This window comes from Colias eurytheme, chromosome 18 (genome assembly GCF_061535395.1).
Source record: "Colias eurytheme isolate Ceu_HAF_F1 chromosome 18, ilColEury1 Martin Lab GWU primary, whole genome shotgun sequence".
NCBI classification, from domain to species: Eukaryota; Metazoa; Arthropoda; class Insecta; order Lepidoptera; family Pieridae; genus Colias; species Colias eurytheme.
In genome coordinates, this window is record NC_142997.1 from 9,415,154 (window position 1) to 9,434,226 (window position 19,073).

A 19,073-nucleotide genomic window follows, 5' to 3' on the forward strand; every position below is an offset into this window, starting at 1 on the left:
AGTTTGTCTGTTTAATACACTTAGGGTCGGACGTGTTTCAAAGTTTTACATGGCCTCTTTCAATCAGGCCCTCCCGGACTCCCTTTTAGCCGAAATTGATTTGCTACTAACTTTTGTCCCTTTAAATATGAAAACGTGACAATTTTTGCGAAATTCCCCACTTCCTTCCTTAGCAGTTTGAGTTTTGTATCGCTGATGTTTGTGGTTTGTGTTCTTTTGTACTTGAAAGTTGAAAACTGCTTGCTTCCTGTTTGTATAAATTCGAAAGTTTCAGATGTTTGTTGGTTTATGCAAAAACAGAAAGTAATATAGATACTGTTCTATTCAAAACTTCAGATGCACCTTTTGTAACAAAAAGTAACATCAGATTATTAACTCAAACACTAAGTCGATAAAACCTCGATAGCTCCTGATAGAGATATAGTCGATGAAACCCTTGATGAAAATGTTATAGGTGACGTCCGAGGTAATGCGAAATCCTCTAAAACAAAAGCTTGTACTGCCAGTGAAATCTACAAGACCAGGATAAATAGTCTTGATTCTGCTGAACATAGAATGATACAATAAAACATAATTTCAAAACTAGCAAAGGAAACTCGTTAAAGAAACATTTGTGAAACGTTCCTCTCCCATACTCCAGTAGAACATACCTTCCCAACTTACAAATTCAAACAACCAAAAGACCTTTCTATTATTTCATACTCCACTAGGACATATACACACGAACACCACAGCGAATAGATCGTTCTATTCTTCCACATTGCCAAAAGAACCCACATTGTGAACAATCAATACCACAATCGGCATTACACGCAGGAACCGAACCCACACGCGCACCATTGTCGTCTTTGTGACTAACCCCTCGCCTGTTTGTTTTCTCTGTAATTATTGTTTATGTTTCGGAAGGGGACGCTTCGAGTGTTACTGCTAATTTGATGTTGATTGGCGCAAGTCAGCCGGAATCTTGAGGTGCTCGAGATGTCGAGAGTAGTGTAGTGAGGTTTAGTGCTTGTCGAAAATAGAGAAGGGAGGTACAAAAGTACACGAATTTAAAACGTATGGACAGAATAAAGGCACTATAAGGGTTCAAAATATGGTGGACAGAATGAGAGAGTAATTTAAAGTACAATACGAATAACAAAATAATAGCTTGGTACTGAAAGTGACAATTTACTTGATATTTTTTATGTTTAATAATTTCTTTACACAAGATGATAACATCTTAATAAGTACATAAGCTTCTTAGATTTTTAAATATCTACAATACAACATAATATAACGTACATTATTTTAGCGAAGTTGATCAAAACAGTAATATGTATTAATATCAACATTTAACGTTCCATTTATTTTAGTAATTTCCTTACAAAAATCTTTCACCACCAATCCCAAAACAATGATATTAAAATTCAAAACCGATCCCACAAAGCTCAGCCAAAGGGCAAATAAAACCGCAAACAAATGAAATCTCATACAAACAAACATTCAAATTCAAATTCAAATCAATTCAACCCTACGACTTAGGGCTCGGTTAATTAGCTCGACATATTGGAACCCTTTGGACCATTGATTCAACTTGCCTATTCATGGGGTCTAAAACTTGAGGTCATAATGCAGCTTAAATAAAAATATTGTGGAAATAAAATTGTGGTCCAGAAGGGACTGTGTGAAAGTCCCTTTCAATGGAAAACCATGTTTTTAACTGTCACACTTTTCAGGATTTTAATATTTTCTTCTACAGAGCATCTTAGGCACTAAAATGTCGCTATTAGAAGAAAAAGGTCATTAAATTTATAAAATTGATTAGTAATTTAATATCATCGAGTACCAAAAATACCTTACAATTAATCAAGCTCTAAGACTAAACTCGCATTTAATAGTTATTGCAAATTGGATCTTATTTTTATTAACTAACTCGGCCATAAATGCGCAAACGATGCGCGCGCGCATAGCATGCGGTCGCTTCCCGCTGCGACTTTGATTTTCGGCCTTGCTCTTTATATGTTTTGAAATTATATACGTCCAATGCACTTTATTAAAGGGTAAAATATTTATTTTTATTTATAAAGGCTGTTATTAACTGTTGTTTTTGTGCATTTAATGTTATGACAAAGTTAAGGCGTTTTCAGGGAAAATCGTTAAATTACATACCTAATTTATATACTTACATTTACTCAAGTAGATAAGGAATATTATGGCAAATTCTAATGCATTTATAATTCTACTAAGAAATAAAAATTTGTTTTCAAGCAACATGAGTCATTTTTACGAATATTTTTCTTGGACCCTTACTTTGTATACCTATTGCATTAGTAGAATATTCTTACTTTGTATTTATTATTAAGGAATGATGTATGCGCGATCTGTCGATGTACCCAAATAAATAAATAAATAGATCCTAGAGATCCTTTAAGAACATTTTCTTAAGTAGAATTAGACAACTTCGCAGGCAAATCACACCTAATTTGGGATAGCAATGAACAAGAGATTAAAATTAAAGATAATATATTTAATGAAGTAATTATTCATCTTATAATGAATACCGCTAATCCCATGGAAGGAAGCGGCCTATGCCGTTTCCGTCAATACATCCGTGCCAAGATTTTTATAGCCCTGTTATTTAAATGAGTACTGTTCCTACAATTAGGTACGATATATGTGTACTAATTAACTGTCTGTCTGTTCGTCTGTGTAACGTGATTACGTATTCTAAACAATGCTGTGAAATAATTGACGAATCATAAAATATTAATGTTGTTTTAATGTTTGAAAGGCGTACCTTATACGATAAGTAACTTTATGGCAAATTCAATTCGAATCTGAAAAGCCTTTTAGATAAAATGTATTTAATATTTCGTCACAGATATCACAAGAAATAAGTGATAAATTTTCAGTTCTGGGAATGACATATTTGATAATGTTATATTACCTATTCGTATGATTTCTCCTTCTATATTTTACTTAAGTATTTGCTTGCAAATTTTTCTTAAACTGAAAAATGGAACAGGAAATCGCATCTATATTACAATAAATACTAAGTACTTATATCATTGCTTTTTATTTCATTATCAACATATATCTCTTTAAATCTTAATTTTATTAATTTGGCAATCATAATACAAACTTCTGATTAAATATTACTATAATCACCTGTTCTTAACCACAAACAATCACATAATACTTGACCTTTTTCGCCAACACAATATTACCTTCTATACGTTACTACTGCATTATTAATGCTCTCGTTCCGAGACATTGACTGGCTAATGACGTTTGTCTATTTAATATTTATACGAGTCTGCGATGCGTCTGCGGGAATAGACAATGCTCCTGTAGCTTATGGTACCCTTTTTTTTTTTTTTTTTAGTGGGGAAATCTTGCATAGATACCCACGGCCTCCGGGGAAGAGGCCGTGGGTTATGTCGGATTCCTACCGACCAAAACCCCACTGTGTTCCGTCAAGCCGCATCAGCGACAGGGCCACGGGTATGTGTAGAATTCATCCGTGACAGCTTATGGTACCCTGGTACTTTTCTTTGGGATTAGAGTTTAGCTTATGATGTCCTGGTACTTTTCTTAAGGATTAGAGTTTAGCTTATGGTGCCCTAGTACTTTTCGTAAGGATTAAGTTTATCTTATGAATTATGATGCCCTGGTACTTTTCTCAAGGATTAAAAGTAAAAATTTAAACTAAAACTTATTAAAGAAAATCCTATTAAATTTCGGAAATATCTTTTTGGCTAGAAGTTTGCCTTCCACTCCTAAATACTTTAATATCTTTTATTATCCAATGTTTTTTGGGTCATATACACTTTTATCAGTTTAAAATCTCTTCTAAACTCGACAAAATTTCAAATACAAATGATAAGATGATTGACAGTCCTTTTGGTCATAAACACATTTTTAGAATAACTATCTATAGCACTACATAATATATTTTAATGAACTAAAGCATAACATTTAAAGCATGCCCCAATTTATTGAATGGCTAATCAAGGGGCAATTGTTGAGGCAGATCGGGTTACTATTGTGCGCGTGTGAAACTTGCATCTGGGGCAATTTTCGGATTATTATTCCGTTAACAGTAGGTACAATGTATTTAATTTTAATGTTTGTGGATTAAACACGTTAATATTTTAACCAAAATACATGTAGTGTATAAAGTGGTTGATTTATTATCATTCTTTTGAAATAGGTACTTGTTTTTAAATTATATGTAACACATTTCTTACTAGATAGAGGTAAAATAATGTAAATATACGTAGATACATTTATAAAAATAATTTTATCCTAAAAACAATGTTGTTGACAACCCTATCACTTATTAGAGAGTTTACGATACCCACACTGCGAGCTAGCTACATAGTTGGTTCAATGTCATTGATTGCGTAGACTTAATTAAAATTAATATCTTAGAACGGCGCGAAATGGCGCCGATTGTGGAAAGCTTTCTGAGCTTTATGGATAGGGCTGTCAACTACTTTAATTATTTCTATTTGTTTATTTTGTTGAACTGTCAATGTTATTTACAGAAACTCTATTAAAATAACTTGTGTTTTACCTCATAAATAGCTACCATATTAGCAAAGTATTTAGCACATTTTTTTTTACTGAACTTATTCCTATAAAATTTTGACCTAAAATACCTATAGCTTCAAAACTAGACCAGGTAAACAAAAACGATTAAAAATCCACAATCTCAAGACTGAGAACTAGACTATAGCCAGGTTATCAGTTGATACGTTATCACGTCCAGTTCCCACGGTCAATGACCCGGCGCCTACTACTTAGTATCTGACACACGATCGCTATAAAACTATTTGCTGTCCACGGATTAGGGGCCCGTTAAATTTGACCTTGGGACTGTTGGTGAATAATGAGTGGCGCTGGTTTGAGAGACAAGGTTCAGGACAGAACATTGGAAGAAATCCTTTAGAAAATTGCAACACAGCAGATAATTTATAAATTAATCAAATCTTTGCAAGGTTAATTTATTATTTAAGCAGCTAAGCCCGAGCTTTTTTAAAACAGTAATTCTGAAGTATATTTTATCTGTCTGCATGTTATGGACGTGAAAATCTATGACCTAGCTTTATCCTCTTTTAGATTCTTATACCAACACACTGAAAGTCAATCTATACTTAAAAATCAGAACAAAAAGGCAATATAATCCATACTATAATAATATAAATGCGAAAGTAACTCTGTCTGTCTGTTACTCAATCACGCCTTAACTACTGAACCAATTTGCATGAAATTTGGTATAGAGATATTTTGATACCCGAGAAAGGACATAGGATAGGTTTTATCCCGGAAGTCCTACGGGAACGGGTTTTTCTTTGAAAACGCGGGCGGAGCCGCGGGCGGAAAGCTAGTTCTCTATATACCTACATTCAATAGCTTTAGAACACAAACAATTTCCGAGCCGAACTATAAAGGGTTTCAAAATACTTTTACAAAATAATTTACGGAATAATGCCCTAAGTACAGCTGTTGTAATTGGACCCTGCGCACGCGCATGACGTCACAATACAAACTTTGTTCATTTGGCTATTGATTTTAAAACAAAAACCCCTTGTTTTCTATACGTGTGTATTGGAAATTCTAGATTTTAGGGGTTGCCACACCTTGGTTGGAAGTATTGTTTTACTAGTTTTTAAGGTTCTATGTACATTATAATATGAGTAAATCGCTGAAATTGTTTTTAGGATACAATTTCTCAAGAATAAAATTACGACATGTTGTTGATTGAAATGGTTACTCATGAACGAAGTCAGGGTGAAAACTAGTAGTTTATAAATATAAATTTATAAATTAGGTAGGATATACTAAATATTTTTTTTTGCAAAATATTAGTCACACAGTCTCATAGATGAATGAGACGGTATAGGATACATTTTAACATATAATATTATAAAGCTGAAGAGTTTGTTTGTTTGTTTGTATCTACGCTCTAATCTCAGGAACTACTAGTCCAATTTGAAAAATTCTTTCGGTGTTAGATAGCCTATTTATCGAGGAAGGCTATAGGCTATATTATATCAAACCAACAGGAGCCACGCGGGTGAAACCGCGAAGCGCAGCTAGTTTTAACATAAACTGCTGAACTGATTAAATTTTCATTATGTAGTAGAACAATACATCTGTTATCTTTTAAAGAAAAAAGTCACAGTGAAACTAAACCAATAAAGTTAAATAAATAAAAAACACAATCGAAGTCAATTATTCCACAATTAAATTAACCACATTAACATGTAAAACACTTAAAATTTACATCAACGTCTCACTTAACAATCAGAATTTATTGCCAGCCATATAAAGGACTAATAAATTATATAATCATAGCTGGCAACACTAATACATCACACATCGGCTAATTGTTGCCAGGACGGAAATAAAGCTTCCATTTTAACCATAAAAGAGGACACGTAGTGAATTATAAATATGTTATCCTACTAATATTATAAATGCAAAAGTTTGTGAGGAATGTGTGTGTGTGTTTGTTACTCTTTCAAGCAAATACTACTGAACCAATACCAATGAAATTTAGCACACATATAGAGGGTAACTTGGATTAACACACAGGGTAGCTTTTATCCCGGAAGTCCTACGGGAATGAGAACTATGCGGGTTTTTCATTGAAAACGCGGGCGAAGCCGCGGGTGGAAAGCTAGTTATTATATAACTGGCTTATATATATTCTGTGATAGTTCGATGTTATGACTTTTTTTGCTAAGTCATAGATATTATGTTTAATTTTATTTTGTATACATTTTGGGAGTAATTTCTCTGTAATATGCTAATTGTACGACTTCTAAAGTTATATGAAAATAATGTTTGCTCTGTCAACTGCTGAAACTAATTTCGTTGATATATTTTTGTCTGTCTGTTCATTCATAATTGTTCGTTGATATATTTTTGTCTGTCTGTTCATTCATAATTGTTTTGTTAGATGTCTCTATTTTTTGAAATTTACTTTGGAAATAAGAATTTTGCTCGTCTTTCATTTTACACAAATAGTTTTGTTCAATAACTTTAATCGTAGTATAAATAAATCAAAGTGTTATCTGTTTAAATATTTCAGAAAAATACATATAAACAAAACTTAGTGTAAAAAACATCAGACATTGCGTTTTGGCTGACACATCCACATTGCTACAATAAATTGGCACAAATTTTCCGATAAATGCTGTCCAAGACTGTCCACTCCCCCGGGACCCCCCCTTACGTAAGGGGGGATCCATTATCATTAATCGTAGAAGCTTCGAGAGAGCTCATACGTCTTAATATAGGGTTTTGTTTTTAAGAGTGTTTTTTGCCAAGACATCGTAATGTGAATGGTTGTTATGTTTAAATAAATATTTAGTTTGTTGTCATTATACTAGAATAGTTAAAAAATGAATTTTTAATGCGTTCTATTATAAACTTACTAGCGGTCCGCCCCGGCTTCGCCCGTGGTACCTATATGTTTACGTTTTTTTTTTCATAAGAACCATCCTCGTACTTCAAGGAATAGATTGAAAATGCAATATAGCCTATGTTGCTCAGTGAAGATGCAGCTTTCTAATGGTGAAAGAATTTTTGAAATCGGTCCAGTAGTTTATGCGTGAAAACCGTACATACATACATAATTACAAACCTTTCCTCTTTATAATATTAGTATAGTTAGTATAGATAAACTTGAATTCAACAAACTTCTTGAAACCTAACCTAACCTTTTGGTAACTTACTCCGGTCGTTACTTGATTATTTTTTATATGAGATAGTTTTTTTCTACAAACATTACTATCAAAAGAATTCCAAACCCAACCCACACCACAAGAGTTAATCTAATAATTGCCCCTTTTCACTCGGTAAACAAGATGCTATAATTTCGTGCGAACCCATCTATCCATTCGCAAAATTCCCACGAAATCCGATCCAGCGCACGCGTCACATCGCGTGATATACATGCAACCTTAATGTATTAAAATTTACACATATTATGTTACGGACATGTAGAAGTAACCTTCGTATTATCAAATTTATTAATTGTTCAGTGCATATTTCAAATTTCAGTTCGTTTAACAAATAAATAGCTGTGCCCCGCGGTTTTACCCGCATTGCTCCTCTCCTATTGGTCTTAGCGTGATAATATACAGGGTGTAATCGTTAAGTGTGCACAGGCGATTTTTCCGTAAGTACTACAGATAACAAAAAACTTTAAACTGATATCGAAAGTACTTAACCTAATGAGTAAAATGACCGTAATAAATTTTTAAAAATAAATCGAGAAATATCAAAAAAATTATCTTTAAACCCTCCCATACATTAAGTATGAAATATGAATATCCCATCCCATATACATTTAATATGAAAGATTTTAGTTTTCTTTTTCTTTTTTGGTTTTCTGCTTTAATTACTTCGCAAATTTGAAGTGGCATTTTCCACGCTTTTTCCGGAAATTTTCACTCATTTTCCGGATATTTTCCGGGGATTTTCCGAGCATTTCGCTGGCATTTACCGGACATTTCTCAGGCATTTTCCGGGGATTTTCCAGGCATTTTCCGGATATTTTCCGGACATTGTCACGTATTTTCCGGACATTTTCACGCATTTACCGGATATTTTCCGGACATTTTCATGCATTTTCCGGATATTTTCCGGACATTTTCACAGGCATTTCCACGCATTTTCCGGACATTTTCACGCATTTTCCGGATATTATCCAGGCATTTCCACGCATTTTCCGGACATTTTCACGCATTTTCCGGATATTTTCCAGACATTTTCCGGATATTTCCCGGACATTTTCACGCATTTTCCGGATATTTTTACGCATTCTCCGGATATTTTCCGGACATTTTCACGCATTTTCCGGATATTTTCCAGGCATTTTCCACGGTTTTTCCGGAAATTTTCACGCATTTTCCGGATATTTTCACGCATTTTCCGGATATTTTCAGGACATTTTCACGCATTTTCCGGATATTTTCAGGCATTTTCCACGGTTTTTCCGGAAATTTCCACGCATTTTCCGGATATTTTCCAGACATTTTCCGGATATTTCCCGGACATTTTCACGCATTTTCCGGATATTTTTACGCATTTTCCGGATATTTTCCGGACATTTTCACGCATTTTCCGGATATTTTCCAGGCATTTTCCACGGTTTTTCCGGAAATTTTCACGCATTTTCCGGATATTTTCACGCATTTTCCGGATATTTTCAGGACATTTTCACGCATTTTCCGGATATTTTCAGGCATTTTCCACGGTTTTTCCGGAAATTTCCACGCATTTTCCGGATATTTTCCAGACATTTCCCAGGCATTTTCTGGTAATTTTCCGGGAATTTCCTAGGCATTTTCCGGGAATTTCCTAGGCATTTTCCGGGGATTTTCCGAGCATTTTCCGGGGATTTTCCAGACATTTACAATCGGAGTGAAAATGTCCGGAAAATGCGTTGAAATGCCTGGAATATCCCCGGAAAATGCCTGGGAAATGTCCGGAAAATTCCCGGAAAACATCCGGAAAATACCTGAAAATGTCCGGAAAAACGTGGAAAATGTCACTTCAAAATTCAAATTTGCGAAGTAATTAAAGCAGAAAACCAAAAAAGAAAAAGAAAGCTAAAATCTTTCATATTAAATGTATATGGGATATTCATATTTCATAATTAATGTATGGGAGGGTTTAAAGATAATTTTTTTGATATTTCTCGATTTATTTTTAAAAATTTATTACGGCCATTTTACTCATTAGGTTAAGTACTTTCGATATCGGTTTAAAGTTTTTTGTTATCTGTAATACTTACGGAAAAATCGCCTGTGCACACTTAAGGGCGCGTTCCCACTATGTCGTAACGACTAATTTATCGTTCGACGACTGTCGTCTTTACCTGTTCCCATTATAACGATTGTTTGTCGTCAACATTTTTTATCGTTTAGCGACTGTCGTATCTAGCTGTTCCCATTGGATCGCGACGACATTTTATCGTTTCCTGGCAGTCGCTTTGTCGTTTACACATCATCAGCAAGCTACAAATCTAGTCGCCTCTGCGTTCGCTTGGTGATTACTAGTGCGTTTACTCTCCTGAGTTCAATGGACGTCATAGAGTTGCCGTCCACGATTTTTTATCGTTTTACGACTGTCGTGCTTGCCGTTCCCACTGTCACGACAAAGTGTCGTCACTGCAAAAACTGTCGTAGACGACAGTAAATTGTGTCGTTCTAAATGTGAACACCTCCATTTAAACATATAAGCCACGACACTTAAAACTACACGATTATCTGTCGTCACGACACGGTGGGAACGCGCCCTAACGATTACACCCTGTATAGCCTATAGCCTTCCTCGATAAACTCGACTATCTAACAGCGAAATAATTTTTCAAATCGGACCAGTAGTGCCTGAGATTATCGCGTTCAAGCAAACAAACATTTTTATAGCTTATGAAATAACAGAATTACGTTGGTAAAACAGTTACTGTGTTTTGACTTCTTACATTAACTTAGTTCTGAATAAAACAAAATTAATTTACAATTAAATTACACCAAAAAACATTAAAACCAAATGCAACAATGTAAACTCCAAAAACATGTTTCAAATCGTTCAAAAACCACAACCGACGTTTCTCACAAAGATCGGTGTCAAAAAACACCGAAACTCGACCACGCCCTTTCTGGGAATCGAAGCTGCGACCCAGTGACATGTGAATGGTTGAAATGAATGTAATAATAATTAAATATAGTACTTAAAGTATTTCAATACTGTTTTTCTTAATTAATTGTAATAAATTTGATATGTGTAAAATCGCACATTAATTATTTTAAGGTCAGCCTGAAATGTTTGTGTCTACTTATAGCTGTTTAGCATTTTTTTCCAAATCGGTTCAGCAGTTTTGGTCTGACAGAGCGACAAACATTTGCAAAACCACACAAGCTTTCGGATCTCACACTAATAATACTGCATATGAAAAAACGTGTAGAATTGACTAACAATCGGCTCGTTATCCCTCTATATTAACACCTGCGTTTCCAAAACACAAATTACGATATAGACAAACATCGATATCGCGTGTAACAATATCGAAAAATAATAGCGGAAAGGTGTTCAATCGTTAACTGACAGTTTTCGCTAACGACACGAAACTCAAACAAAATTACACGATAATCAGTAAGCCATTCCCAGACACACATGGTGTGAACTGCGCGCATTAGTGACATCGCTTCCTGTCCAAAAAACGAACAATATGCTCTTCATTTAAACGGCTTAATAGATTCAATATATTATCTTGTCTATGCTTCCAATTTCAAACACATTTGATTGCTCCTTTTTATTCGTCAACATAGTCACATAGTTCTCATGGAAATTCGAAATTAGAATCCGCGTTAAACCTTCAAAACACATGTTCGATATTCAAATTAGGTAATAGACCTGAGCAGCGTCAGTTTTTGATCGGTGTAATTGAAAGTGGCGCGGCGGACATCTGTTCTAAATACGAATTCAAATTCGCCGCCTGTTCGCTTTCTGTAATGATTATTGAAATTGCCAGTTGGTTATACCGCGCGTTCTATTTTTGAATGGAATTTCAGCTGGTGTTACATCGGACTTAAGGTATCCCCACACAACACGTTTATTATCTATGGTTTCAGCACAGATTACGAAGCAAATTTTAATTTAAGGCGAGTCGTTTAAAATTAGCTTAAGGCATTCGCCGTAATCTTTACGATATTCAATTAAGTCGGGCGCCATTATTTTAAATTAAAACAATCTCCTGTCGTAATAAGACACCTAACGATCGTTAGTATTACAATCAATTAAATACATGAATGGCAATTAAATGCTGTTTTTTTTTAGATAATTGCCAGACGAATTATTGTGAAAAGGTATCAATCAAATGTTGCCTAAATTACTATTTGGAGTGTAATTACGTCCAGTGCCTATGCATAAATAAAAAGTAAATTAAGATTTATGGCTCTAGCAATAAAAACATCGCATATTTGTGGCAAATAAAATTGTTACGAATGCTTTATTATATCGTGGGATTTGCAATATTTAATAGATTAATTGAGGTAGAAATCTATGGTTTTCCATCATTGACTTGACTTCAAGCAAAGTAAGATTAAATAAATAAATAAAATAAAATTGTTTCTTTTTGCTGCTATTACTAATTTTCTCTGAATGTTCCAAGACCTCATGAAACCAACATAAAATCAGATCACCATTTGTAACTTAAGCTCATCACACAACCATAAATTAAAACAACAAAAAACAATGAACCAGCATCAAGAATTTAATAACGCAGGCCGCAGCCGATCACAAAAAGCGGAATTAAAAATTTCAGCGCCGTCAATAAATATTTTGCAATTTCTATGTACATGCGCGTAATGATGCGCGCGCGCACGCCAGCCCGCCATTACGAGCACCTGCAAGGGTAATGGGCCAAGCATTGTTACGGTCAAATTCATTTGCCTCATCACTATTTGTTTACTATTTTAATTGAAGTGGATATTTCTATCGATAGATTTGAAAGAAACGCCAATTTTGATACTAGTTTTTTCCCTAATTACAATTTTATTATATTCGTTTTATCCCTAATTAACGTCATGTTTGATATCTAATGTACAATTAGAATTGTACAACACGTATATTAAAAAGACACGTTTGTCACGCAAACTACTGAAGTCAATTATTTGAGAATTTTAGCGTAGTTTCCCCTTTTATCTGGTAGTATCCTCAAAACAGATGTTGTAATAGCTACGAAACAGATCTTTCTACCTATTCTAGTAGCTTTGAAACCAAAACCATTACAGGTTACTTCTAATCCTTATTGAACATAGCATGTTAGTGGCAGAGTCTTTCAACCGTATATCCTAGTAGCCCTGAAACCTATCCATTCAACATTAAATCTAAGCCTAACTCTGTAGAGCCAACTCTAAACCTTAGCTTCGCTTCCCGCGTTGGTACTAGGCCGTCATAACTGGGTTGTTGTCAACAGAGGCCGCCCTCCTCCTCGCTGTCGTACGGCGCGGTGAACGACGACGTGCGCTCGCCGGGCTCCGGCGGCACGCCCGGCCCGCTCAGCCAGCAGCCGCCGCAGACCCTCGACGCGACAGACCCAGGTGAGCTCTTGCTGCTTCTTACAGCCTGGTAACATTAGTCTTTCGTCACCTATTTGCAAAACCTATAATACATTTTATAAAAAATGCTCATCCTTGATCTTGACATTAAAAACCACGCCAATATCTATTAGAGCATGAATATATTCATTTTAAAGAAACATCTTTTCTACTCAATTATCTATTCAATCATATTCTATTCTTTTCTCGAATAAATGTTACCAAATCGCTTGGCGTAATGTTCGTGCAATGCGGTCTTCGCTATTATGTTATGATCAGCTGCATGCTTTTGCTGTTTCGGCGTTGAGTAAGTATTGTTTGTTGGCTTGTCGCTTTGCCTGTTTTGATTCGTTTGAGAGATTTTAGATTCGATTCGTTTGAGACGTGACCGTCTCTAGGCTCTAAAATCTCTTCTTCTAGTAATTTCCAATTATAATAAATAAATGTCCCTATTCTTTCTCGAATGAAGTAGTTTGCGTGATGATTGTTATTACAAACCCGCCATAAAGCGTATGTAACGATGACATGAAAGAATTCAGTGCATATTGTTAAACCGTATCGATGAGTCAATACTCAATACAAATTAAAAATAACCACAGACAATTTTAATAGTGTAATAACCTCTGGCGCAATCTTGGCGAAATTCTGACAGCGTTTCCGTTCTAAAGGTCGAGGGTTGAACGTGTTTTTAATGAAACGCTGTCAATATGACATACTCCCACGCAGACCGACAATTAACATGTCCACGCGATCTAGATCCTACACACGTCAACGCCCGTCAAGAGGCAATTGAACACTGACAGCGCTCGTCGTCGCTTCACTATCGCGTCACCTTCCTCCACAAAAGACACCGTTAAGTTTTGAAAAAAGAACTCTTCTTTCGTCATTCTGATCTGTCAAGAGAATAGGCATGACGACAGTATCCATAAATGATCGTATTAGTGTTTTTAAGGGAAAATGTGTAATAGATAAATTACATATAGTGACTTAGAAATCTTAAAAACATTAGGATTAATGAGATTATCAATAAAGTAAAACATTGAAATACTGCAGTTGGCCATTTTGACTAAAACACGCGTGACGTCACGCTTAAGTAAACAACTCACGTCAGATGTGTTTTGTTGTTATGAATATGTTGAGAATACGCATTTTTATTTATTTTCTATTGTTTCACGTATGCTTTATCGACTCAGAACAGAAATATAATTGCGAATTCACGAATACATGGTTCGGGGTTCTCCGCGCCAACTTTATACAATCATTTCTTATTATTTTCTCGCTTGAAATAATTACTAACACATTTCTGAGCATTATTTTTATGTGGATTCACACTGCAATACTGCACACCACTTATAAACTTTGAAATTCGTTTCTATAACACATATTAAATAAATATTTTTTTAATTTTCTTCGCAATGCGTACAAATAATTACGTATTTACCAAAGTGTGACGTCACGCCTACGCTATGACACCTGCGAGCTGTTTTGGCACAGATAATAAATATTTTTTGGAAAATGGCTTTTATCTTCGTTAAATTTAAGTATATTACCGAAATATATGGTTTTTCTTGTATAGTAAACGTATACACACATTATGGAAGAGGATTTCAAAATCTTTCGTCATGCCTATTGGAATCATTCAACACGTCGCCGCGTCTCGATCTCGATCGATTGTCGCGTGTCTTTCGTTCCCGAGTGACGGATGGGCGCAGCTCTGGACGCAGTTATGACGTTCTGTCCCGGCGCCGCCACAATAGCTATTGAAATGAGCTGAATTGTTATGCACGTATCAGCGCCGTATCTCCGATTGATTACCGCTTTCATATTCATGTAGCCCTGGTAATTTGTGTGGGATTACGTTGCGTTTGACGCTTTTTTTAATTGAGGGGAAAGTGGCACAAAAGACGCGCGCTCACGTTTGACAGCTGTCAAAAGTGGCCACCGCGTTGGCGCGAAAAGCAAACAAAGCGCCAGGTTTTTTTTCCACATTTCACACATAGTTTTTTCGTGGAAAAATTATGCTTTCGACGCACGTTTGTGTAATTGTTTGGTTTGTCGCCCGGCTCTGTCGGCGCGAACATGGCGAAATGAACGAAATTGAATTTTGGTGAGGCGGTACAATGATCTGCGCCTACATAATGGGAAATTCGTTTCCCTCTGCCTTTTGTTTATTAAAATTCACCATGCGCGAATTATTTTTCATTTTACGGCAGCTATCGTATTGCTTCGTTTGAATTTTTTTCTATATCAATGCAATAACGTTTCCGTTAATCGAATACCACGTATATTTTTTTTTATTTCAATAAACAATCTTTTCTTACTTAGATGAATTACACATACAAATAAAACAGGGATCAGTCAATTATCAAAACGCATACAATACCTACAACCCCTGAGAACATTATAAAACAATTAACAATCGCACTTAAGCTACAAACTAATTAAAAATTCAAATTCAAAAATGGGACGTCACTTGAGCCGAGGCCGCGGCAAAAGGGCTAACTTTCCCGCGTGAATTATTCAAAATTCAAAATTTCCCTATAATTCAATCATCCCATCCCGGGGGAGAGGGGAGGGGTGATTATTTGCGAATTTAATATTAATTAACTGACGTGCGCTCCGTAATTACGTTTTTCAATTATAACTGACAATTATGCGATGAAATTCGGATGCGAGATTCTGGTAATTTCGCGCTTTTTTCATCTGTGGAATGAGCCGGGAATTTATTTTATAGTCTGTGCTTAAAATTGGCAACTCTTTGTCATTAAAATAACATTTAACGTTGTTAATTACGCTGGTTTCACAGGAAATTTTCGGGAGTGAAAATGCAAGATTTCGTTTCGGCCTCGTGGTACATAGATAGAAGATAAGGTGTATCTTAAAAGATAGATTAGTGAAAAGATTAGTGGAGTTATCTTTAGAATCCGAAGTAGCTACCAGGATACATCAGCATAATTCTACGCACATTTGTCCGGCGTGGCGCGTGATGTGTTTTAATAATATTTAGGATTGACACACGGACGGGTGAAACGCGGCGTTTCAAAGCGACGGTTTATTGCATACTTTTTAATTTATTTCCCTGTAAAAACGATTTGGAAGGTCTTCCAAAAATTGTTTTAATTCAATTTTTAAACTCACATTATATTGCTTCTGTTTGCAGACATACAATAGGGAAAGAAAAATGTTTAAAATTTGTATATATTTTCAAATTGTTATTCCTAGTTTTAATGAAAAAGCTTCGCTGACTTATGTTCATTACATGATTTTAATTTCTTTAAGATTAAACGATGTAATTTCAACTTTCAATAATAAAGTTTAAGTAAGACATATTACAAGCGGTTGAACCGCTCGTGTGTAAAAACCTTTCCTGTCATAGAATTATGAAGTAAATTCAATCCAACAGCGGAGACGATAATTTTATTTAGAGACCCTTGCAAGGGCGGCGTAATACAATAATCGGTATATTTTGTGGTATTGCCTTGTTATATAATCTGTGATGTAGTTCTATAGACGACTTAGAACTTGTAGGTTCCTATTGGCAAATGACAGTCTCATCAAAGTTTGTAGAGCCGTTTTGTTAAGCAAGCAGACATACACATGAAATTAAAAAAAAATAAGATTTACATAAATAAGAATCATTAATCTAAGCTATACCTATGAAAATTAGATCGGTTTTTCTTAATCATTTAAAAAAAATTGTAGGTACACTACATTTTTACACATGTTATTCCATTTTATTTACAAAGCCTTACAATAAAACTAATTATAATAATTAAATCGTTCAATTCACACCGTAGCGACGTAAAAAACATCAAATAAACAAAACAAAAGAACGGACAGGCGTGACATTGATTATTTAGTTACGTCGAGTTAAACTGTGTCGGTCACCGATACAATTGATCACGGGCAAGCGTTGCCCGCGGTGGCCGCGGTTTGGATGGGTCACCGAGTACTGTTCGTGGATTTTTTTTCATAGATTTTTAGTTCCGTTGTTAGTAATTAATGTATCTGCAGTGTTTATATGAAAATGGTAATAAACGAAAGTTTGCTTTGCCATTATCCATAATGTTACTCTTCAATTTTACACAGAAATTAGTCTAGCCGTTTTCTTGTGACGCACATGCAAACTTACAGATTTTCTCATACGTAAAGTTTTGCGAAGTACTTTTCACTAGGTTTACGATACCTAATGAAAAGTACTTCGCAAAACTTTTCAAATGAAAATAACAAATAATTTCAGGCCCTGAAACCATAGTTACATATTTTCAATACCTATGTAAGTATATATTAATTATTAAGTGCACCATACGCACTGCGAAACAGTCGACTAGGTTATACTGCCAGAAAAACATTTTCCACTACATATAAAACCTCCAGAGACCTACAATTGAAAGTAAATCGAAGGCAATAAAATATTAACTAACGTTCGTCCAGTCACGTACCTTCGAACGCAATCATAAAATGGGCTTCAATTATTCACTATTAAATTCCTAAATATTAGATTAGGGGCGCTTAAGGCGGAGTTGGGAGATACCTATGGAGCCGCGAAATATGATTGGTCGATGCGTGACGTCATAGATATTCGAATTTCGAATTCGATGTTCTATTTTCGAATGTAACGGATTAAACAAAAGCAATTGAATTTAGAATGTAAAAACTGTTTAATGTCTTGAAAATATAGAGTTTTACAGTATGTAGGTATGTTTAAATGAAATATTTTAAATACAAAAAAAATTAAATTGATTGCAGTGCTTATGATGTGTTCCTACATTATACTTATTCATAGGTACTTGTTAAAGTTTATATAAATAAATAAAAAATTGAGTTTGAGTTCAACACTAAGTATTTATATAACAATAAGTCAAAAGCTCTCATACCACAGAAATGCTAAATCACAATACGTTAATATTGTTTGATTACAATAGAAGAATACGGGCGTTACCCTTTTTGTATGTTTGTCGGCTTAACCCTCGGAATGGGGGTAACGATTGTGGGTGACTCCACCTGGCTATAGAAAGCCTAGGTTTTAGTGCTTGGCATGGGATGAAAATATAAATTTATCATAACAATAATTTTGATCGTAAATAAACATATTCATTGAAAAAAATGGATTGTAAATCCTAGATCGTAATCTGTATAAAATTTAAGTATTGATTATTTTATTTATCTTAAAAATAAAACAAATAATAATGCATTCTAATTTTCAAATTGTGTTATTCATTTGACAGAACTGTATAAAACCCTTTATTTGTCAAAATTACATGGTCAACGGGCCATTCAAAAATAGAACTCCAGTCCATAGACAACTTTTTTTAAATTTTAACAAGTGACCAAAGACAATCGCTTCACGCGTCAAATTCGAAACGTGAATAATACGAATTAATGCCGTTGTTAACAAAATTTTATATTTAATACTTGCATTGTTTGCTTATAAAGGGTGTATTACAATTGGAGATGTCAAAAATGACAAACTGATTCGTCATACAGCTGCGTGGAAAGAGATAACAAAGGCATGTAGTGTGAGATTTTGAATGATTTTTAAGGGGGTGGGGGAGGGGATGCAGGGTATATTATGTTGTTTTTATGAATATGTTATTGTTTAGCAAGTTTTTGTAATTATATTTTTGATTAAAGAGTACCTTGTCAGTAGATAAACCATAGATAAGAGAAAGTTAAGAAAAATATAGCAGGTATCAACTTGGTGAAATTATATTTTTGAATTAGTGTAGGTACTAGGTAATCATTAATAATAATAAATAAGAGAAAATAGTTTTGAAAAAGAGAATTTAAGAAAATTTAACCTTCAATGTCATAGAAACCGTTATGCAATGACATATTCCAATTTTGGAAAAATACAAAATTATCGTATTTTACTTGTAACAGAAAACTTAAAATTCCATCCGAACAAAAAGGCAACAATTAATTTTAAAACAATAGAATTTACTAACAGAAGCCAAATGCCAATGTAAG

At 34.6% G+C, this 19,073-nt stretch overlaps 1 protein-coding gene across 4 annotated transcripts in view; it reads left to right on the forward strand.

The window, feature by feature from the left end:
- hth (Meis homeobox homothorax) overlaps nucleotides 1-19,073 on the forward strand; it is a 264,474-nt gene that overhangs the window by 70,563 nt on the left and 174,838 nt on the right. For all 4 annotated transcript variants that reach the window (XM_090112569.1, XM_090112571.1, XM_090112570.1 and 1 more), the window contains exon 7: nucleotides 12,983-13,106. In XM_090112569.1, the coding sequence (XP_089968695.1) occupies nucleotides 12,983-13,106 (124 nt within the window). The remainder of the gene's footprint in view (nucleotides 1-12,982; nucleotides 13,107-19,073) is intronic.